At 39.5% G+C, this 25,157-nt stretch overlaps 1 protein-coding gene across 1 annotated transcript; it reads right to left on the bottom strand.

Annotated features, from left to right (window-relative positions):
- Positions 1-24,854, bottom strand: LOC143856670 (cyclic nucleotide-gated ion channel 17-like). Its single transcript, XM_077366937.1, has 7 exons — positions 24,329-24,854; positions 23,347-23,893; positions 22,449-22,661; positions 21,960-22,270; positions 10,959-11,070; positions 5,051-5,287; positions 1-954 (listed from the first exon to the last, which is right to left on the bottom strand). Exons 1-7 carry the CDS (start codon positions 24,355-24,357, stop codon positions 217-219), a joined length of 2,187 nt encoding a protein of 728 aa, XP_077223052.1. The 5' UTR covers positions 24,358-24,854; the 3' UTR covers positions 1-216.
- Positions 24,855-25,157: the final 303 nt, after the last annotated feature.

Here is a 25,157-nt window from a genome sequence, read left to right as displayed (position 1 = left end):
TTTAGTGTCAATAACCATGAAAAATGGTTATTTTGATGATTTTTGCAATACAAAATAAGCCAAATTCTGTTAGACTGTCTGAAAACATCGGTGTATAGTCCCTATTTTCATAAATTACAAACCCATAATTCATTAAAAACATATGGATACAATATTAAGTTCTAATCAAGCACTAGGTATTGATGTTAATATATATTACCATCATATGAGAAGCTACTAATAATCATCATGTTCAGTATAGAAATCGGGCTCGTCTGGCTTTTGTAATTTAGACGTCTCAACACTCCTGACCTTCTGAGCACCTCTCCTTGTGTTTGCCGCAAACCTTGATGCCAATATTGTCACCCCAAGATTTTGTTTAGTCTGAGAAGGACTTGCAGGGACCGCATCGTTATCCTCATCCTTCTCTTGAGATGTTTCATCGGCTAAATGCTCGTCCGATTGAAAGGAGAACGATTCCTGCATGCTAAGATCATTAGCCATCTTTCTTCTCCTAAACCGATGCCAAGCTGCCTGTATAAAACAAGCCGCCCATGTCCTCCAGTGGTGGGAGTAAAAACGAAAAGTATGTTGTAGCTTTTTACTGTGGAGACGTCTAAATTGGTTGGCAACAAATTTGAGGTCCTCTGCTCGTAATGCAAAAGCTTCTACTTCATTAAGTGCTTTGACTGTTCTTGTTGAAGAAGGCAAGTTGAGAGTGGACTTTGGGAGCAAAGCCCATGCGAGTAGCTCTTCGCCACAAAAATCACCAGGTCGGAGAGTTATAGAATTGAAGAAACCAGTCCTGCCCCCATTGGTGGTAGAACTCTCTAGTCGCCCTCGGATAACAAAGAGCATCTCCGTTATGTGGTCACCCTCGCGAACAATGAAGGTGCCTTCGGTGCTTAGGGAAGATACTAAGCGCTCACATATGGCATCGAGAAGTTGATCGTCCATCTGTGAGAAGAAAGGGACCTGCAATTTAGGAAAGTCAAATGAGGATTAGTAAAATGTATATATACTATGGGTTTGTATTTATAAAGATGGGATCATTAGCAGAATATGGTGTTAAGGTTAGATACCATACAAAATGCTCTAGTAGTGGCTCTAAAGAGACAGAGAACGCATAATGACTTTCAAAATAGTCACCCCTTGAGATCTAGTCCCATAAGGCTCCCAATCCCATAAAACTAATACCCTACTTCTCAGCAGTCGCCTCCCTCCAAAGATGCTCTTGTTCCTCCCAAAATCTCCATAACCACCTTGTGACGTGGGAGGTGGTTTGTCAACCTGGTCAGTGTGTGGTCATGGCATTGGAAACTTATTCAGTAGAAACAATGTGATTCTAGGAAAGAGATTGTGGAGATTGGGTGAGGATAGGGATGCATTTTGGAGATCAATATGATGAGTATATGTGGGTTGGGATGGGAAAGGTGGGAGGGAATAAAAATTGTTAGTGGCCGTGGCTCAGGGGTCTGGAGGCCTTTTTGTACTGTCATAAAGGTTATTCATATGTTAATTAGCTTTAGGGTAGTTAAGGACAATAGGGTCCAGTTTTGGGAGGATGTGTGGTAGGGTAAGAGTGTGCTTTCTCTGAGTTTCCGAGCCCCTATAGGATTATCTGTGAGAGGGATGTCAGGGTGTCTGATTGCATTGAGCATTTGGGAGGGAGCGTAGTTTCGAGGTGGGGGTGCCGGCGCCATCTCAAGGATGAGATCCCTGCTTATTCTGACCTTCTTGGGCGCCTAGAGAGCGTGTTTGTTGCGTTTGGAATCGAGGACCATATAGTGTGGAGTCTAGATCCTAAAGGACAGTTCTCGGCTCGTTCTTTTGTTGTCAAGTTGATTAGAGGTGGTCACTGTTTTAAATTTAAGCTGAAATATTTCGGTTTGGGCTGAAACCGAAATTACATTGAATCAAATTATTACATGATTTCCCTTAAATTTCGCCGAAATCTGAAATTTCAACCTAAATTTCATTTTCACCCTCATTTACAAAATTTCTACCGAAATATTAAAGATTTCCACTGAAATTTTCATCAAAATTACCGAAATTTCCACCGAAATGGCCAAAATTTCCACTGAAATGGCCGAATTTTCCCCAAAATTTATACAGTTCAGTGGAAATAAAAAAAAAAATAAAATGAAATTTTGGTCAATTTTACATGATTTTGGCCGAAATTTCCAACGAAACCTTGGAGGTGGTAGTCGGTTCCATTAGTGTTCCAAGGTTTGGTTGGTTGTCGTTCCTCCCGAAGTACAGTGTTTGCGTTGGAAGGTAGGCCACAGTAATTCTGCATTGGTCGTCGTTCCTCTGCCTGGATGTTCTCATGCGCAAAAAGTGCTTTTTGGCAAATAGATGCATGTTGTGCAAGGCCGATGATGAGAGCAGCAACCATCCAATCCTGCATTGGTCGCTTGCCTGGATTGTGTGGTGCCAAAGTCTTAGTTGATTTGGAATGGTGTGTGTGGTTCTTGATTCCTTCTTATCCCTGTTGAAAGGGTGGAATTGTAAGCATATCGGGCAACAATGAAGTCATTTGGAGTTTGTGCCCTTTTACGGTGATATGGTGTCTTTGGCTGGAAAGGATTTCGAAGACCTTTCACGAGAAAGCTAGGAGTATATATGGGATTGTGAGGGAAGTGAGGTGTCTGATCGCACCACGGGCATGTAGGCAGAAGGAGTTCTCAGATGATTCAATTGGGGTGATTAATTGAAACTGGTTTACCATTATCTCGGATAGGTTTCCCAAAGGGAAGTGCCACCAGAATTGGTTACACCTCCAAGCAACTCCATTAAGCTTAATTCTAATGGAGCGCATGTGGGCAACCCAGGTCTAGCAGGTGGGTAGTGATTTTCGGGATCACGATGAGGAGGCGTTGCTTGCATTTTTCCTGATTTCATAGGGAGTGACTCTAATGAGGCTGGGGTTTGTGCTGCTCTCACGAGGCTCAGAATGTTTTAGACCAAGGTTTCAAGTTTCAATTTTGGTATGCATCGTCGTGGTGGAAATGTAAATATATCAGTTTCGGATGGAAATTTCGGTGGAAATCCTATAAAATCACAGAAACGCATGGAAATATATGCAAATGATAGACTTTTAAGATTAAACTTCAAGAAGTGCTAGAATATGCATAAATACACACTCAAAAACCATCACAAAGCCAACCAAAATGGCCACCCATATTAGTTTAAGAACATCGAATGCCTAGTGACATGGGATGTCGCACATGTCTAATAATCCAATATATACCACATTTCACATCTAATCAATATAACTATTTACACATAATACACATACCACATTTCACATGCAATTCAGATAAATATAATTACAAAACACATATTGATATGGTATAAGTAATACACTGACGGTTTTGTCTTTGGTATTCATTTCGGTATTGGTGGAAGTGGAACATTTTGGTCGTTTCCTACTGGTTTCGATGGAAATTTAAAACTATGTTTTCAACACATTTCTTTTAGAGGAGGAGAAGGGTGCCTGCAAGTGGAAGGTGATTACTCCGATGTAATTGCTTGGATTAATGGCTGTTCTTTGGCAGTTCTCCACGGCCATCCACGAGATTAGGATCATTGCGAATGGATTTCTCCTTCCAATGGATTTTTTTCCATTTTCTTCGTAGCACTAACTCATTGGCAGATTCGTTGGCCAAAACGGGTGTTTGTATTTCTGATATATTTGAGGGGCAATCTTAGCCCCTCTTGTAGAGCTTTGTTTTGTTTTAATATTTTTTGGGAAAAATACACTTAGACCCCCTGTGGTTTCTGACACATTCAACTTAACCCCTAATGTTTAAAAAGTTACAAGTAGACCTCCTGTGGTTTCAATTTGTATAAGGTAGGCCCCTTCAGTTGACGGTTCGTCCACAGATTGAAGGGTTAGGATGATCCGATGGAGCTGATTTTTTGGGCACACCCTATCTATGTCAGGGCCCATCAAATGAACGCTTTGGATCATCCAAACAATGTGGGCCCATACCCGAATCCAAACACTACCAAAAACACAGTGGGCCCACATTGTTTGGATGATCCAAAGCGTTCATTTGATGGGCCTTGACATAGATAGGGTGTGCCCCAAAACTCAGCTCCTTCAGACCATCCTAACCCTTCAATCTGTGGACGAACCATCAACTGAGGGGGCCTACCTTATACAAATTGAAACCACAAGGGGTCTACTTGTAACTTTTTAAACATTAGGGGTTAAGTTGAACGTGTCATAAACCACAGGGGGTCTAAGTGTATTTTTCCCTTAATAATATTTACCTTTTATAAAGAACATGAATTTCTAAACTTTAGAACTGTTATTGGTGAAGCATGATCTCAGTCTAATCTGGAAAGTACTGCACTTTCATGAATTAGGGTTTTTTCCTTATTGTAATGATTCTCAGAACGCCATATAAAAGGGTGTGATATCAGGAGCCACCATAGAACAGGTTGTGAGGGTTTTGTAATCTCTTCTTCAGAATAGTGGATCGTTGGCTGCCGTGGATGTAGCCCATACCATACTGGTTGGGTGAACCACGTAAATCTGTGTGTTCTGTTTGTGTGAATTTTCGTTTAGCTTTTGCATATCGTTATTCTGCTGCGTTGTTAATTCTTAACAAGAACAAATTGGATAAAATGATTGAATTACAAACTTTTCTTTAGTTATTAGTAATTTAAGGATCTTTTCTTCATTCCAGAGGAAACTTTTGCTTTATACGTGTGTAGGTTCCTCTACATGGATGTGTAGGTTTCTACAAATTTGTGTGTGTATTTTGTAGGCCTCTATACATGCAGATCGGAGAGCAAGTCCAGCATTTCAAAACGAGAGGTGAAACAAATATAGAGCCATACCCATATAGAGTAGTCTCATTAAGTTTTGAGACCAGTAGTCAATATTTGAGCAAATAAACATTAAATGGCAGAAAATAGAAAATAAAACATACACTAGCATATTTTAGGGGGGAATTTGAATGAAAAACTAGCATAAGAAAGACGACATAATATAGATTATAGAACACATGTGCCCTAAAATGTAGACCACTAGGCAAAATTTTGGGCAAATACATACCCGTCGAACAAGGTCCAAGCATAAGTGGCGTTGAATATCTCGACGAAGATCAATAGGTAAGGCACGCAGAATAGATTCTTCATCTACTCCTCGCGTTGCAAGCCATTTGTATTGAACAAAACGCCGCACACGATCCCGTAAATATTGAGGTAGTTGACGATGTCTCATCCACTCTTCGGTATCTCGTCGCTTAAGTCTCCACTCTTCAAGCCTCACAGTGAGCGATTGCAAGTAGGTCTATACCAAACAAGAAACTAACACACAGTTAAACCACAAAAGGGAAAAAGCTTCACATATGAAACTAATTTCTTTCCTGCTACTCTCTACTCAACTAAGACAGCAATGGATTAAAGGTAGAAAGCTTATCTATGATACATGGATAAATCCACAAATAGGTGACAAAACAACCAAATTATCTATGATATATGCACAAAACCAAGGTAGATATTATGATGGCAGTTCTCCAGAACAACATGATAACCAATTGAGATAGCATTTCTTCAAGTAAAACGAGTACTGAGAATTACAAATTGCAGCAAACTACTAGCTCCAGTTACCATGCGAACATATCTATATCCATGCAAAGTATCCCCAAAACAGTAACACGGGCATAATCCCTAACACAACTTACATTTTTTAATAAATAAATAAATTAAAATAATCGAAAGCAAGAATATAAAAATGACCAAATTAAACACTTGGCAAAAAAATTATGCTATTAGGTAGCTTTGATATTACATGGATTCTTCTAAATGGGCGAAGTACCTGTATCGGATACGTCTTGGATTCCAATACTTCAAAATTCTCTGAGACACTTTTCTTAATGGTGCTCTGTCACATGATCTTATTCTCTGTGACTCTTCAAGATCTCTTTATCTATTTTTTTTTAATACTACTACCACAACTTGACAATTACCACATGGTTTGAGTTTTATTCATTCTAATGGTAAGTTTCTTAAATGGAAATAGAACGTTGAATCTACTTACCGATAAATTTTTTTAATATATTACTTGTTATAACCGTATCAATATGTAAAAAAATAAAATTTGAGAATTGATTAATTGATTTTCGTTGTTCAAACATGGAGGATAAATTAAGGAGGGTATTTGATTTCCAGTGTTCTAGTGACCACATATCATGAGTGTAAATGTATACAATTTTTGAACCGTATATTCTATACCAAGAAGAAAACTATTTTTGATTCAATAATCTTCAATAGGAGAACACTTGCGATGCTAAATAAAATAAAGAAGCCGTCTTATGTTGATAATCAGTGAGGATTATCTGAGCAGTTAGAAGCACGAAGCGGGTGCGGGGGCGGGGGAGGAGGCGGGGGCGGGGGCGGGGGAGCGTGGGGTCTAGAAGAGTCTTAAGTTTGGGAGCGCCATGGGAGCGTGTATGCAATATTTTCTTTATATATCTTTCAAAATTCAAGCACATAAAAAAATAATAGTTTCTAACCATTTTCATATGTATCTTTCAAAATTTAAGTACATCTAAAAGCTAATTTCTAACCATCTTCATTTGAGTGCACTCGTTCTTCGTGCCTTCGGAAGATGCACAAGCCTTTGTGCTTGCTCCAATGAAGTACTTTGAAGAGTTGGAGGAGTTTGATGTAAAGAAGTTGGTGATGGTGGGACTTATAGAGTAATAGAAGCAGGCTAGAGCGTCATTAGAGCGGTTCTCGTCTCTCTGGGGTCGTGCTCCCTGGAAGCTCCTTCCTAAGGAGAGCCGACTCGAGGTTCCGAGGTGGGAGCGGCACTCCGAGAGAAGGTTCTTGCTTCTAAGCTTGAGCACAAGCACAACTAGTGATGGGCCAAGGCTTTTTGGTAGGTTAAGCTTGAGTTTAACAGCCAAAGTTTTAGGTGCTCTTAAGAGCGGAGAGCCGTGCATGGGAAAGAAGGGACACTCAGCTGCTGGCGGTAAAAAAAATGAGTGCTGGTATGGAGACCGATTTGGGGACCTAGAGTGGAACTGAACAAATCACTACAACCACATGGCGTAGCACGGGTAGTTTTGCACTTTTGCCCAAGGAACCACGAATCGTTACTTGGACCGGGGAATCGCGTAAGCACAAGCGCAGCTAGTGATGGGCCAAGGATTTGTGGTAGGCTGGGCTCGAGTTTAATAGCCAAAGTTTTAGGTGCTCTTAAGAGTGGAGAGCCGTGCATGAGAAAGAAGGGACACTCAGCTGCTGGCAATAAAAAATAAGTGCTTGTTTGGAGACCGATTTGGGGACCTAGAGTGGACTCGAACAAATCACTACAACTACATGGCTTAGCAGAATGGTATTTCTCATGATATTACACATCAATCCTCCTGTGCGTACACCTCGCAACAGAATGGTGTAGTAGAAAGGAAATTGCGCTATCTCCTTGAGGTGGCACGCACTCTACTCTACTCTTTCAGATGCAGGTTCCTAAATCTTTTTGGGGGGAAGCCATTCTTACTGCATGTTTTCTAGCAAATCGCCTTCCGTCTTCTGTGCTGAATGGCGATTCTCCATATCACACATTATATCCACAACATGACCCTTTTCCCCTCAAACCCTGTGTCTTTGGCTGCGTCTACTTTGTTCATCATTCGGGTCCTGGTCGCGATAAACTGGATCCTCGGTCCGAATGGTGTCTTTCTGAGTTACTCTCGCACCTAGAAGGGATATCGCTGATACGGTCCCCGTCTGCGTAGGTGGTTTGTATCGGCCGATGTTACTTTCTTTGAGCCTGAACCCTTCTTCGGTTCTGGTTTTGTCCCTACCTCCTCCAGGTTGGAGCCTGAGGTGTCCATTTCTCTTCCTGCCCTTCCGGACAGTGCTCCTGCTTCTTTCCCTTCCACTTTTGACTGCCCTCCTAGTCAAGTCGAGTCCTGTGTTCCCAGAGTGGATCCTCCACCTATTAGGTTCCAATATGAACATTGTCAGCAGCAAGCACGACAGCCTCACGCCGACAAATCGTCTTCACAGGCAGAGATCTCCTTACCCTCTCTATTTAGTTAACCTCCTACCCCTCTCCTGTCGTTGTATCTGACTCACCTATTGCGTCGCGTACTCGTACTCATTCTCATTCTACTGCACACCCTATATCTCAGTTTGTTTGCTATGATCGTCTAACTCCTACTTTCAAAAGTTTTGTGCTCTCTATGTCTTCTGTTGTGTTACCACAGTCTTTGGATGAGGCTCTCAATCACCCAGGGTGGTGGGCTGCCATGGACCTTGAGATGACTGCTTTACATTCTAACCAGACGTGGGATTTGGTTTCTCTACCTGCTGGTGCTCGACCTGTTGGTTGCCATTGGGTGTTCTCCATTAATTATCTGCCCGATGGTACTGTTGAGCGACTGAAGGTTCGTCTCATTGCTAAGGAGTACACTCAGACTTTCGGCGTTGATTACAATAAGACATTTTCTCCGGTTGAGAAGATTCCTTCAGTTTGGGTTCTGCTGTCCCTTGTAGTCAATCATGGCTGGCATCTTCACCAGTTAGATGTGAAGAATGCCTTTCTGCATGGCGACCTCCTTGAAGAGGTGTATATGGAGCAACCTCCAGGGTATGTTGCTCAGGAAGAGTTGTCCTCTTCTGTTTATCGCCTCAGGAAGTCCTTATATGGGTTGAAGCAGTCTCCATGTGCATGGTTTGGCAGATTTAGTGAGGCAGTTATGTGGTTTGGCCTGAAACAGTGTGTTGTGGATCATTCAGTATTCAGTCTCAGTCCTCAGCAGGATGCATTATGTTGATTGTATATGTCGATGATATCATTATTACAGGTAGTAACTCAGGGGGAATTCAAAAACTGAAGGGCTTTCTTACAAAAAGAGTTCGCTACAAAGAACTTGGGGCATCTCAGATATTTCCTTGGATAGAAGTAGCATACTCCTCTAGTGGCTTATCTCTATCACAGAGAAAGTATGTTTTGGATTTGTTGGAGGAAACACGAAATCTTGGTGTAAAACCTGTGTCTGCACCTATGGATCCCAATGTAAAACTAGTTCCAGAAGAGGGTGACTTGTTGGAGGATCCTGGTAGGTATAGAAGGCTTGTGGGCAAGCTAATATACGTTACTGCTACTCGTTCTGATATATCCTATGCCATTGGGGTGATCAGTCAGTACATGACCTCTCCTCGTACTTCACATTGGAGTGCAGTAATTCAAATCCTCAAATATCTGACAGGTGCACCAGGAAAGGGCTTATTATTCAAATGGCACGGTCATATGCAAATTGAGGGGTTCTCTGATGCTGATGGGCTAGATCTCCTGCTGATAGGAGATCGACTACCGGGTATTGTACCTTTGTGGGAGGCAACCTGGTTTCATAGAAAAGCAAAAAGTAGGACGTCATTGCAAAGTCAAGTATTGAGGCAGAATACAGAGCAATGGTACATACGAGTACAAAGATTATCTGGTTGAGGTCACTCCTGTCTGAGATTGGTGTTGTGTTCCCTTCGCCTTCATAGTTGTATTGTGACAACAGGGCTGCCATCTATATTGCGACAAATCTAGTCTTCCATGAGCGAACAAAGCATATCGAAGTCGATTGTCATTTCATTCGTCAGAAAGGGGAGATATGTATTATATTCACTCGTGTTGCAGAACAGTTGGCTGATATGTTCACAAAACCATTGAATAAAGCAAAGTTGAGTGACATTTGTAGCAAGCTAGGAATGTATAACTTATACATTCTAGCTTGAGGGGGAGTGTTAGAATAAGCCTATGGGCATTCTAGTAATTGTACCTTGCTTTTCAGTATATAAATAAATCAGTGAGGGAGAGACAACTCTAACTCATTTTTCTCTTTCTCCATCTCTCTCTCGTAACAGTTCACAAAACTGTTTAGATTTCTAGATCTGGATCAAATTACAACTGGTTCTCACATGTAAAGAAACTAATAAAATGGCAAATATAACAAAAATCCTAACTCGGATTGATAATGCTCTAACATAGTTTAGTCTCAGAAATAGCATTACATCAAATGAAACCTATGATCTGTGGACATGGATTCATGTGTCGAGCGTTGACATGGATACAAGGTGTCTGACACGGCAACCCCTAAAAATCTAGCAACGGGACACGCCCATACGCGTACATACTAATCATATGTTGAAAAGAAATAAATATTATATTCATTTAACAAACTAATAAATCTTAGGATTAAGCAACTATAAGTCTAGAAGAAATATGAAATAATCAAATAACAGTGCATCCATCAATCTAATCCAATTATCTTTAGTCTCCAATATGCATCAAGAAAGAGAGACTAATAGGATACAATGAATATGATATTGGAAGAGTGTTTGTTTAGTGTTTTATGTTTAGAGGAGTGGGGATGACAGCAAATATTAGTTAAAGAAGAGTTAATAATAAAATAAGAGTTAATGATGAAAGAGGATGTAAACCAAGGTTGCCAGAGCGGGAATCGAAAGCGGTAATCGAAAGCGGGAATCGAAGGCTCCCAGGGAAGAATCCTACTCAAGGTTGCTAGAACGGGAATCGAAACGGGAATCGAAGTGGGAATCGAAGGCTCCCAGGGAAGAATCCTGCTTCCTTGATGTAAACACAATATTCGATAACAAGGAGTCTCTCACTTGACACGGTATAATGTCTCGACACACCCCCATATTATCAGTTTTAGCAGTATGTTTACAATATTTGAAAGGAGTGTTGATACATGACGACACATGCATCTGATGAAAATTCATGTGTCGGTTAAATTACAGAATGAAACCAACAAGATAGGTTGAAAAGACCAAGTAAATGATGAGAAGATCTTCTACAAGCCCATTCAAGAATTAGATAATAATTTTTCAAGATTCGCAATACAAGATACTCATTTAAACCTTGTAAGTTAAATGAGAAGGGGTAAGAATGATGCTAATTAAGTGAGAAAACTTAAGAATTACGCTATGATAAGTACCTGCATGTTGCCAATCAGGTGTGCAAATAAAACCAGACCCACTATGGCAATGAGTATTGCAAATGATGTTTCCCCAATGAATGTGCTGGTCGTCAAAGTCTGCCCATATGAACTGCGAAGAACAGATAAACAAGATTTTCATGAATTTTAATGAACATAGAAGGCAAATTTTTATCCATCAATGCATCAATTTTGCTAGTCAATCAATAAAGATATGTCAAACACAGAACCAGTTTTGTTAACCAATCTCATAGCCATGGTTTGAAATTTCAGTATCGGTTTTGGTTTTAAATTTCGGTCCCGGTCGAAATCCAAAATTTAGGTCCAAAATTTTGGATTTTGGCCGAAATTTAAAACTATTAACTAACCAACTTCTCCAAGAACTTAAGCTCTTGGAGAAAGGCGTTATTTATCTTTTATACTTTAACACTCCCCCGCACGTGTGGCCCATTTGGCAAACACGTGGCACATGTGGTCCCACTTTGGGCTGACCATCGCATGTGGATTTTTGCTATCTGGGTGGTTTGAACTCGAGACCTTTGCTTTGATACCATGTTAACTAACCAACTTCTTCAAGAGCTTAAGCTTTTGGAGAAAGGCGTTATTTATCTTTCATACTTTAACAAAAACCATGCTCATAGCATGGACATTGCGCTCTGCCAATCAAACCAGAGTAGAAAGCACACCCTTCAATCCACATGTAAACTGACCAAAACTCAAAACTATCATAACATTTTTTGCTAGTTTACTTTGCATAAAGGGGCTATGTTCACTGTAGGAGAATAATCGGCTGACAATGTTTACTCGATGACAATGTTCCACGAAGATCCCTGGTTCTCCACTGCAACAACGACAAGACTAGGGCCCTAGGAGTATTATTTCATTCCATATAAAAAAAATGAGTATTATTTCATTATAGACTGACTTAAGGTGCTATAAACGCCATCGAACATTGGTTCTCATCACATTTTTGCCTCTTGCTCTTCTAACTCGATGAAAACCACCGGCTACCAATCACCCACCAAGAAACCTAAACCAGGCTTCATTGAAAAAAGCATGACATCAAGCCCATACAAGTATTATTTTCAACATATTTAACGTAGTGTCATTCTGTTACAATGCTAGTTTTCCACCTCTCAAAGGTAGTGGCATGTTGTTCCAACTATTTATACAACAAATATAAATCACATAACAAATTCACATTTTTTTTTATTTTCATGTTTGAACAAGTGTGTTTATATTGATACTCCCCTCAAAATAAGTTCCAGAAATACCTCTCTTAAAAATTTTGATAATTTTCAAGCATGTTTGCACATGAATCGTCAAAGCTCGGTGGAGGATAATCACACGATCTCGGCTCATTCACATGCTCATGGCAAAGGAATGCAATGACAACAAAGTTAAAAAGAGTTCGGAAAATGTTGCATCACTTATTGTGAAGTAGAAAGTTATGCATACAAGCTAATATACATCATAACTGTACAAAATGAACTCGTTTTCTTTTGTCCCAACCATCTTGGTCGTGGTTGTTCTCTTATTCTCTTTTTAATAAAATTACCTTACCGTTCAAAAAAAAAGAGACTGTACAATATGAACTCGTTTTGCGTATTGGTAAAGCATGCCCACTTATATATCACATGATATAAGTGAATCATGAAGTATTTTTTAGTTTATTTTATAGCAGAAGGTACACAATATAATTTAATACATTATATATTTATGATTATCTACTATTAGATAAATACGATAAGTTGCATAGTGCATTATTTATCATTTTTTAAAAAATTGAGTGCATTATTTATCATATAAACTATCTAGAATATAATTGATCAAGTCTGTCATGAATCTAAAGGAGTGCCAGATCAAGACACAAGCAGCTCAACCTTGCCATTTTGAAGGACCATTTAATAACAACAAACCATCATTTCCATGTTCACCTTTACATAATACTTATCGTTTGTGCATTCTAATAATGACTCCACCATAGTATCTAGGAATTAGCTATGCATGGAATAGCAAAAACAACAATCAATATAGAGAAAAAGGACTTTATTAGTAAAAGACAGCATAACACCATCCACCTACTAGCAACATACAACTAAGAACTTAAAGAATCACTCCACATGGGCTTCTTGAGCATCACACCCAGAGAAAGAAGAGAAGAACTAATACTGATTCATCAAAACCAGTAAAGACTACAACAAATGAGAATTTATCTACAGTAAACTCAATGCAAGCACTAGATCTTAATCTTTGAAAGACTTAAAGCATGATTTCCATATTCACCCTTACATAAAACTTATCCTCTGTGTTCCAAATTAAACAGCCCAACTTAAGTGACTTAACTGAATGCATTATTCAACCTATCTTTAAGACTCTAACACATTACATTTGGTTTGCCCCAAATTCATAACTTTTTAACCCCAACTCAAGCCACACAAATTTCAACCTCTTTTGCAAAACCGAAGTGATAGGGCCCGCTTCCTTTCGCTAAAAAGAATCATTAAAAATCATAAAATATCTCCACTAAAGACTCTTTAAGAGACGTCCTCATTTACCCAAAATAAATCCCCTATTTTTTTATCTTATCTTCCTCCTTCTCTTCAAATCTTCAACCTTGTCCATGGATGAAACGGTGTACTTCTTTATCAATTGGGGCAAGTGAATACTGGCAAGCTGGGGTAAAACTGGTTCCATGAACTTCATAATTTTTTGGGAGGTTATCTTGCAAGGTAGTCATGCACCTAATCTGTAATGGCCTACTGCTTAGGTAACTGGCCCACCTAGAGTATACACCTCATTTTGGAATTTGGAGTGACCAAATCTTTTAATTCAATAGATGGAGAAAAAATCTTATATAAGAGTTTTGTGTAGATTAAATTGAATGAGCATAACCTTCTCCTGACAAGCTAACTCAAATATTTGCAAGAAAACCTCCTCTCCATAATAATAACACCCAAGGACCACCTCCACCCTAGCATTTCAAAAAATCAACAACCCATAAAAAACATTTCCAAACTCTTTCTAAAATCCAAAATATACCTAATCCTAAACCAAAAATCGAATTGTACCACTAACTAATAGGATCATACATAACATGAGTAGCCTGTAAAAAGGCCTATTTTACAAGCATTGATGGGACTAGACTTTTCACATTTTTTACACTTATTTTTTAACAATTTTTTCAAATAGCTTGCCAGATAAATATAAACCAATTTCTTTGGTAATATTTAAGGCTAGATATGTGCATGCATGTGTTAGATTTGGCAATTTTTTCTATTTTTCCTTTTTAGGGACTTCTTATATTTAAATATTTTTTATTTTTTCAAATGATTTGCTTTTAAATGATTGCTACATGTTTTTGATAATACATAGGTCTCGATCTACTCACTTTATACTATTGGTTTATTATTGTTGAACTTTCTATATAATTATACTTAATGCATTACGTAATGTTTCTTTGACAAACCTCCACTCTTTTGACAATAACTTTTTGTAGACAACTCCAATTGACGATCCGTTTTTTTTTTGTTGGAAACTAGACAGAAAAATCTTTCCATCGGTATTATATGATAAGCAACGTTTTGACTGAGAAATATTTTTGGAAAAATAGAATAAAACATGTACAAATCTTGGACTGGATTTTTAATACAACAAATCCTGAGCTCTGATACCACTTGTTGGCCCACTTTGAGTGGATTGATAATGCCGTGTAGTGATCATAAGAGCAGGGTAAGGGAGCTTGGGAGATACACAGTCAAAGGGCCCGTGTAGAGCTCCACCAAAAACACAAATGTAACACCAATATAAAAAGACTTTTATATATATCAAAACAACTTACAATGGACTTGGTGTTCTTTCCCCTTTTCCCTTAAAATCTCTAAACTTATTCTCCCTTGAAGCATCTCTTTAAGATTTCCCTTGAAGCTTTCCCCTTCTAGATACAAAAGTAACAGATCCATCAACTATCTTAACATTATCTTCACTAAGACAAGAAAGAAATGAAAGAAAACCATCCCTATTTCTAGTCATGTGATTGGAAACTCTGAATCAATTATCTAGGAAGTGAAAGGAGATGAAAAGAAAAATGATGGGCGGAAGCAAGGATACCTAACAAATCCACAATGGTCACGGATCTAGAAAATGTCTCAAGTGCACCAAGTCGCTTACCTGTCATCAAAGGCTGCCTGTAGGATCTATGGAAGAATTATCAGCGGTTGTATGCGAAGATGAGTCATAGTCTCTCCAGATAGCATATATAGGAGTCTTGCCCTCGGGAGTGGAAGTATGGCCATTGGTTCCTCTGAATCTTTGTTGCAGGTGAGGATAAAGCTCCCAAGACATCTATCTCACGTGTTGTTTCTTCCCACGATGGTTGCGTCTTTGGTTATCTTTTTCTGCTCCACTCATACCCCAGCCCACCCCTCTACTAGCGCTACCACCAGATCTAACACCTCTGGAATTAGATACCAATACTGACCACTTAGGATGTGGAGAACCTCATTTAGGAGGCTTTGCCTTATGCTTGCCTTTCCTTGATATAATTGGCAATGGCTTCAAGGGGAGGAAGGGAGTCCTACCATTGGATTCAAAGCCTTTGTAACTCAAGATCAGAGTTCATTCCAGTTAGAAATTCAAATATTCATCATTTTCTTGTTTGTTTCATCATGTCTTTAATGATAGGAGCAATGGGTTGGTAATGACCAAGCTCTTCACATGGCTCCTAAGGATACCATAGTACTCCTCAACGGAATCTCCTCTTGAACAAGATTTCATATATCCCGATATAATCGATAGACTAGCGATATCATTTTGTGGGAGTATGTATTGGCAACAGTGTCCCATATATATTTTGCAGCACACAAAATAATAATCCCCTTGCTGATGGGAGGCGCATTAAGTGTAACAGCCACAACAATAATATACGATTCTCAGATTCCCACTTTCATAATTGGGATAATCTTCGTTTGGATTTTTCATTCATCCATTTATATATCCTAGTTTGAATCTGCTTATAATAAACATCTTGGCAGATTGTGATCATTCAAGGTAGTTTGACCCATCCAGACTGACATTCGACATTTGGACTCAAGGGTGGTCCATCTGACCAGTTCCCTGGTCCGATATGAACTTGAATTTGTCATAGAACTGCCCAGTGCATTTTTTTCCAGCCATGATCCAACTTTAAACACATTAAACAACACTTTTTAATGGCTTCTATTCTGTTTTCTCCATGGAAAATAATTTTGGAGAAAAAACCAAGAAGAAATGCCACTTTCACAGTCACAATAGCCTTAAAATTGTGCTCCAGCACTATCAATATTAATCCAAACCAACCCAAACCATTTTCATAAGATCCACCATAAGAAAAGGATCCCAAGGCATGAGATTCCGCTTCGAAAAAAGTTCTCCTATGCAGAGATCAGAATATTCCAGATCTGTTCTTTTAAATCCCAGGCTGTCTGGATACTCGGATTTTAGAATCTTGGATTTCTTCAACCCCCCCCCCCCCAACCAATCTATAGTTGCCGCCGCCGCCGTAGCTGCTGGTGTTGCCCACCCAAACCCTAGCTGCTGCCCCTCCTCTCCTCCCATCACAGTTGCCACACACCCCACGCCCCCCACCCCCGCGCCCCCAACACACACACACACAAAAAAAAAAAACCTCCATACTAAACCCTTTTGTCTAGCCTTCTTCCTCCCTCGATGGACTGAATGTCATCCTATTCCTACATTTTTTTTGTTTCGAGGCTCCAGATCTTTGTTGTGTTGGGTTATGTCGTGTTTGAAGGTTAACTGCTTGTGTTCTTTGCTTTCATCCATTTTGGAGCCGTGTGGTGTTGCATTGGGTTGATTGCCTGATTGTTTATTGGCCTGGTAGTTGGTTGTTGGTTGATATCTTCTCCTCTTGTGGTTCGTAGTCTCATGGCTACCTCTTCCGGTACTTCTTCGATGGAGCTTCCTATGGTCCAGATGACATCCATCAAATTGGATGACTCTAATTACCCACAGTGACGTAGGGCAGTTGAGACATTCCTTCTTGCTAGTGGCAAAGTCGATTATCTTGAGAAAGACCCTCCTCCAGTTGATGAAAAATCCTATAGCATGTGGCGTAAGGTGGATGCACTTATTCAGACACTTCTGTGGAACATTATGGAGCCAAAGGTTGTGGGCCCGATGATGTATCTTCATTCTTCCAAAGCTGTTTGGAAGCGCCCCCGGACTTTTTATTCCGGAGTGAACAATCTCACACGGATATGTGATGTTTACTCGGAACTCCTACATTTACAGTGAGGTGATAAGTCGGTTTCTAAGCACTACTGTCAGTTCGTGACATTGTGTGAGCAGTTGGAAATGTACATGCCCTTTGCCATGGACGCTACGGTGTTGGCCAAGGGCCAAGAGGACTTGAGGGTGGTCAAGTTCTTGCATTCCTTAGGACCAGAGTTTCTGCCTATTCGTCAGCAAATTGTGGGTCTTGGCTCTCTTCGATCTCTTCATGAGGTTTTCTCACGTGTACAATGCTCTATGTGAGTTGAGGTGCTTGTTGACTCCTCTATGGTAGTGTTGTTACCTCTAGTGCCTCTATCGAGCATGCTAATCCCTCTGTTGTTTCGAAGGTCAAAACAAGGGGAGCAAGCCACTACCACATAAGAAGCACGGGTACGGGGTGCAGGTACGACACGACACGGGTACGTGGGTACGTGATTTTCCAAAAAAAAAAGATTGCGGGTACGCCGAATATTATATATTTTAATATTTTATTATATATTTATAAAAATTTTAAAAAAACAATTGGAGAATGGGTTGGGGAGAGAAGTCGAGAGACAGGAGGGAGATTTGGGGAAAAAAAGACCTAATGGTCTTTTTAGTTGTTTTTAAACCATCCCCCCCCATATTTCACAAACCCACCCCCCCCCATTTTGGTTTTTTTCTTTAAAAAATGGTTAAAACGTGTCCGCGCACCCCCCAGTGCACCCGACACGGACCCCAACCCACTTTTTTTTTCTTTTTTGAAAAAAAAAGGGGTACGCACTGGGTATGCGTACCCGACACGAGTGTGGGGGCTCAGAAGAGTACCCGTGCTTCCTTGACTGCCACATTTGCACAGCAAGGTAGCAATTCCTCCTATTTTCTTTCTACCTCTGGTTCCTAGCTCATTGATTCAGGGGCCTCAAATCATATGATCGGTAACTCTCGTATCCTCTCCTCCTTCCAGTCCTCGACTTTACCATCTCCGTCTGTTACTTCAGCTGATGGGACTTCCTCTCCTATCTCATGGGTAGGAGTCGCCTCTCTGTCTTCCGGCCTTAATCCTCTTAATTACGTGTTCCTAAATTTTCTTTTAATTTGCTTTTTGTTAGTCAGTTAACTAAAACTCTTAATTGTTGTGTCTTTTTCTCCATCTTCGTGTGTTTTCAGGATCTAAAGACTGGGAGGACGATTGGTTCGGGTCGTGAGGTGAACGGTCATTATTATCTGGATCAACCAATGACCACCGTCGTTTGCATAGCTCGATTGACGCCTTTCAGTGGCACTGCCAATTAGGACATCCCTCCGTCAACAAGTTGCGCAGATCTGGTGTTCTATCGAATCCTGTTACATCAATCCATTGTGAGTCCTGTGAGTTGGGTAAACACCATCGTGTGTCGTTCCCATCACGTCTAGTTAGTAGAGTTGCACGTTCCTTTGAGTTGGTCCATTCTGATGTTTGGGGTCTGTGTAGAACCTCTTCTTTATTTCGCTTCAAATATTTTGTTATATTTATGTATGATTATTCACGTATGTCTTAATTGTTTTTATTAAAAGATTGTTCTAAGGTGTTCTCCACATTTCACACTTTTTGCCACAAGGTGTGTCATCAATATAATTGTTCTATTGGATGCTTGAGGACTAACAATGCAAAAGAATATTTTTCTTCTGCTTATGGTTTTCGATCGGTCTTAGAGTCTCATGGCGTCCTTTATCAGTCTTCTTGTGCGTATGCTCCACATCATAATGGGTTTGCTGAGCAGAAGATGAGGTCTTTACTTGACGATATAGCTCGCACTCTTCTCTTCAGATGAAGGTTCCAAAGATTTATTGGAGTGGTGCAGTTCTTAGGCTTGCTTCCTTGGTAAACGTCTTCACTCTTCAGTGTTGGGTGGTCGTTCTCCTTTTTTTGTCCTTCACCCTTCAAGTGACCCCTTCCCTTTGACTCCACATGTTTTTGGGTGTGTTTGCTTCGTTCATAAGTTGGCTCCTAGCTTGGATAAGCTCGATATCCTTTCTGAAAAATGTGTCTTCCTTGTCTATTCTCGCACACATAAAGGGTATAAGTGTTATAGTCCTACATTACGGAGAACCTTTGTCTTTGCTGATGTTACATTCTTTGAGGATGCCTCCTACTTTTCTCCGTGTACTACTGATCATGTTCGTGACCATGGTTTGCCTCTTTCCATACCTAGTCCTGGTGTGACTGCTCCGCTCTCACATGTACAGGTTTATTCTTGTAGTCCTCGCCAGATTGTGCTCGTTGATCAAACCAGTTCTATCTCAGAGCCATCTCACCCCTTTCCACCTCCTCAGTCTGGGAGATCCACATCATGTACTGATCTCATCCATAGTTCTATTGAGTCATCTATTGCTTCTCGAACTCATTCACGATCTTCTGCTCACTTTATCACCCATTTTGTCACATATGATCATGTTTCTCCCTCTTACATGACTTTTCTTTCCTCCTTATCATTTACTGCCCTTCCTAAGTCTATTGTAGAGGCATTAGCTCATCCAGGTTGACGTTCTGCCATGGAGGCTGAGATGGAGGCACTTTACTCTTAACAGTACTTGGGAGTTAGTTCCGTTGCCTAAGGGTGTCCAAGCTATTGATTGTCGTTGGGTGTTTTCTGTGAAATATCTGCCAGATGGTACAACGGATCGGTTGAAAGCCCGTTTGGTGGTTGAGACTTATACCCAGACCTTTGGTGTAGACTATACAGATACTTTTTTCTCCAGTGGCAAAGATACCTTCAGTTCGTGTCTTTATCTCCTTGGAAGTTAATCGTGGTAGGCCCCTCTATTAGTTGGATGTGAAAAATGCCTCCTTACATGGTGACCTCTCTGAAGAAGTGTATATGGAGCAACCTCCAGGGTTTGTTGCTCAGTTGGAGATTGGTTCAGTCTGTCGTCTCCATAAGGCATTGTATGGGCTAAAGAAGTTTCCACGAGCCTGGTTTGGTAGATTTAGCGAGGCCGTTGGGCATTTTGGTATGAGGTAGTGTGCAATCGATCACTCTTTATTCAGCAATAATTTTGATGCTAGTTATGTCCTGTTGATAGGCAGGTATTCGACGACTTAAAAGGCTCCTTCAGATAGAGTTTTGCACCAAAGACCTAGGAGGCCTTCGGTATATTTTGGGTATCGAGGTTAGCATAATCTAGAGGCAGTCTTTCCTTGTCTCGGAGGAAATACGTTCTGGACATATTAAATGAGATGAGCTCCATAGGATTAAAGCCAACTAAGGTTCCTATGGATCCAACGTGAAGCTTTATCGAGATCGGGGGGAATTATTAAAGGACCCTGAAAGATATAGGAGATTGGTTGGTAAGCTAATTTACTCGACTGTGACTCGTCCCGACATATGTTATGCAATGGGAGTGACTAGTCAGTTCATGAGCTCACCTCGTACTTCACATTGGGGAGCATTCCTATAAATAGTTAAATGCTTGAAGAATGCTCTTGAAGAATGCTCCGGGAAAAGGCTTGTTTTTCAGGAAGCATAATCATATGAGATTGGAAGGGTTCACGTATACAGATTGGGCAGGATCTCCAGCAGATAGGAGATCGACTATTGGTTGTTGCACTTTTGTCGGAGGAAATCCGGTGTCTTGGCAGAGTAAAAAGCAAGAGGTGGTAGTCATATTGGGTCGAGGCAGAGTATAGTGTTATGGCCCATACATGTGGGGAGTTGATCTGGTTGAGGTATTACTGTCGAAGATCAGTTTCCTTCTTCATCCCCAGCATCACTCTATTGTGGCAACATGGCAGCACTTCATATAGCTTCCAATCCAGCGTTCTATGAGAGGACGGAGCATATCGAAGTAGATTGTCACTTTGTTCGTGAGAAGCTTCAAAGAGGAGAGATTAGCATCGTCTTCACTCGGTCTGGAAATTAGTTGGCAGATGTATTTACTAAATCATTGGGAAAGTCCAAGTTAAGAGATATTTATAACAAGCTGGGATTGTATGACACATACACTCCAGTTAGAGGGGGAGTGTTAGAAGGGTATTTCAGTATTTACATGTAACCCTAGTATTCACATGTGTGTGTGTAGCATATTATGTGAGAGTGGTTTAAACAATAGACTCTCACTTTCTCCCTCACTTCTCTTCTTCTTCAATGGAGATTGGACTCTATTGAATAGTGTCAATAACCTCATATAATATATCCCAAGCATAGGAAACCTTCTTGAATTACCCAAATGACCACAGCTGATCTTCCCCTTCAGATAGCTTTCAAGAGCACCCCTAAACCAAGGGTGGGATTACATGACTTTTGGATCTTAGGTCATTCATCTTTAGTGCTTTTTTTCCTTTCTAGGAACCCCAAATTATGCAATTGACACCAAAATCCCAGTCACCTAACTTGACATTTCTAATCCTAGAAACCCTCCCTCCTGAAGCTAATTGCCTTCAATATGCCTATATCTTAAGTCATAAGGACCATTTAAAAAAAAAAAAATTACATGTTCATCTAGCCTAAAATGTGAAATGACAATTAAACCAAGATGTCTCCCCATCTTTAAGTGATGATTAATTGACAAAGCATACAAAATAATGATACACTGTCCCAAAGAGTAACAATTTCGTCAAGTAATTCTATCAATTTTTAGCAAGTAAAAAACACGAAGCACCCAAACAAAATGTCTTTCAAATTGAACCCAAATACAATGAGAAACCAAGCCAGCTTATCATTGGCATGCATAAGAGAACTGCATGAGAGAGAGAGAAATAAATCATACCTTAAGTTCTGTAAACCCCACCACAGACAATATAAGTATTTCTCAATGAATCTCGAGGAGACGACATTATTAGTCAATGCATTTTCAAATATGCCATAGTTGAAACTGATACTATTATTACTGGGATTGCAATTATTAAACACAAGGGTGTTGCTTGCCCAAATCTGGCGATCACTACTATCCTTCGAATAATGACAGTCGAAAAAATTAAGACTGCATTTTATGCTTAGATGAATATCTTTCCGGCATTCCCTTTTCCAGCATGTGGTCTGTCGTTCAATTGACAGCAGATACCATGATGCTCCTAGGACCTATATAAAAAGAATTAGAATCACTAATTAAATTCTTTAATGAAAAGAGAAAACCTACACAAAAGATGATAAAAAAAAAATCCTGCAAAGTACTGTTAACATGTTCCTCTTTAGATAAAATATCAATAGAACAGAGTGAAAATAGAAAACAAAAAATAAAGGATGGACAATTACGTACATGACTAGCTAACATGTATAGTAGCAGATTATATGCAGCTCCTGCCCAAGCAGTCTTTGTAACAACTCCAGTAGCTTTGATCATTTGAGAAATTAATGGAAAAATTAGATACAATCTGGGAATATATTGGATCAGAACGATCAGAGCAAGTGCATTGTTTGTATGAGCAGCATTGGAGCCTCTAATTGCGGATATAATATACCAGATGACAATCTGCACCAAAATTCTAGAAATTAGTCAAGGTACAACTCATACAACCAAAAACATACCACTTGATAAGAAAAATATCAACTTACCCAGAAACTTTTAAGTGTCAAACAAATGTTATGTGTACTACATATTAGCTAAATCAAAAGATATCTGGTGTGGAGATTTAAACTGTTACTTATGCCCTGTTCATTTGAGATTGTGCAACCGATTGTGAGACCCAAACCTATTATCTGACTCAAATTTAAATGTAATTTTGAGTCCGATAATAGGTTTTGGGCTCACAATATGTTGTCACAATCTCAAACGAACAGGCCCTTAGTCAACTAACTGATAACAGATTATTTTACTCTTTCATCAGTTGGTCGATTAACTGATAATAGCTGAGTTTACTCTTTGATTAGTGGAAACAAAACTTGTCCAAGGACTTCTTTATGATCGCATTATTAGTAGAGAAGATCCGGAAGGCACTTAAAGAAAAATTATGTTGAAGAAAACACTGCTTCTGAGAGGACTTAATGAGACATAATGATCAATCATTAGAGGGAAAAAAAGAAGGAAAAAAAGGACTTAATGATCAACAAGTATAGAACAAGCTAGTGATGCAGAAACAATAACAAGCACACCAAAGGATGGGGTCCAACTACAAGACCAATCATGAAAATTTGTGGAATGAAGCCCAAGAAAATACCTGAGGAAGAGGCAGTGTTGCAGCCAAATCTATGAAGAAATCCGACTTTAAATATCTCACCGCAATCTTTTTAGGATCCATGACAAGTTCACCTCTCCCAAACACCCGTGAACTCGGGGCTACATATGCCGTCCTGAACTTTATGACCATGTGTAATACATAGAACAAATCGGCAACAGTTCGGAAACAAGTGACAACAATTCCAAGATTCAAGTCCATCTTCATACACGAATCACCCCTCACAGAATCACCCCTCACAGAAGGCATGTAGAAATACAATGGGTCAATGAAAAGAGCGACCAAACATGATAAAAAGAAAACTCGGTTCCATTGCAAGACAATCTCGCTCCCTGGATCAAGTATTCGTTTTCGCCATGGCTCGTGGTCTTCAGGGAAAACCTTAGACCCACTAATCTTAGGCCCCCCACCAGTTCTACCAAGAAGAGGGCCAGAAACATTGTGATGAGGCAATGGTTTTGGTAAGGGGTCTGTATCATTTTTGTCCCATGGTACTACTTGTGGCTGTGTTATCCCATCAGGATGGAACCTAGCAATCCAACCCAGAAAAAAAAAACATAATTCAGACTCTATAATTACGATTCAAATTCTACAATTACTAACAACACAGAACAAAAAACCATAATTCAAATTCTACAGTTAGTCCTAGCCCAGAAAAAAAAAAAAAAAACCCATAATTCATATTCTACAATTACTCTAAGGCCCTGTTTGGATTGCAAGCATTTAATGGAGAAGTTTGGAAAGGAAAAATATTTCTAAAAGTTCCAAATTTTTTACACATGAACAAATATAACTTGAACCAACCCGATTCAATTTTTAATCAGAGGCACCTTCAATTTATGATAATATTCCTCCAAATTAACCATAATCAAATTATTTCCCTCTAAATTGTGAAAATATCAATCCAAACAGGGCATAAATGATTCCCGAAGCAGAAAAAATAGAAAGGAAATTCCACAATTACCTTACAAGCTTCTCCTTGCTGATCCCCATAAGAAGAGAAAAATTCACAATAAAGAGAAATCAAAACCAATTTTATGAAACCGGGTCATGACTAATTTAAGAGACTAGTACTTCCCAAAGTGATTTTCTCTGATTTAGATTCTGATCTCAAAAGTAACAGTTAGGAAAGAAGAAAGACTTGGGATATAAGAATTACTATTCTCAATTGAATTCAATGGAGAAAAAAATAGTTGATGGAGTATGTAACAAGTTTTTGAGATCCCATTTATGAGCTTTTTAAGGGCTTTGAGGAAAACCCATGATGGGGGAGAGGGAACAAGAGCTAGGGTTTGAAACCCATGTCTTATGCATTTTGACTCTCCCAACAAAACCCTTTAAAGTATTAGAAGAGAGACAGAGAGATGAGAAAATGGGTGTCTGAAATAAATTTCTTATACAAAGACATGAAGACACGAAGAGTGGTTTTTAATGGAGGAATTGAGAAAATGTGAAAGCGTTTAGGAAAATGGAGAGAAAATTAAGATTGGGTGAGTGGGAAAAGGGAGTGGGGTAGGGTTAGGGTTTTAGTTTCAAAGTAAGTAAAAACTGAGGTCAAGATCAATAATTATTTTTGCTTTACCTTTGACTGTCCTTTCTTTTCCTTCTTTTTCTTTTTGGGATCTGTTCAGTTGTTTTCCTAGACCTGGCTAAAAAAAGGAAAAGAAAATAAACCAATTAAAAATATATAAAAATTAAAATAAAAATGTAAACAAAATTTAAAATGACCAATGCATCCTTGTCCCTAAAAAACAAAGTGGAAAATGGCTTTTACACCAAAAATCACCTATTCT

The sequence above is a fragment of the Tasmannia lanceolata genome, unplaced genomic scaffold (assembly GCF_043159265.1).
Source record: "Tasmannia lanceolata isolate RefF3 unplaced genomic scaffold, GAP_Taslan_0.1 ptg000023l, whole genome shotgun sequence".
Taxonomy (NCBI): domain Eukaryota; kingdom Viridiplantae; phylum Streptophyta; class Magnoliopsida; order Canellales; family Winteraceae; genus Tasmannia; species Tasmannia lanceolata.
This window is presented reverse-complemented; position numbering and strand designations above follow the sequence as displayed.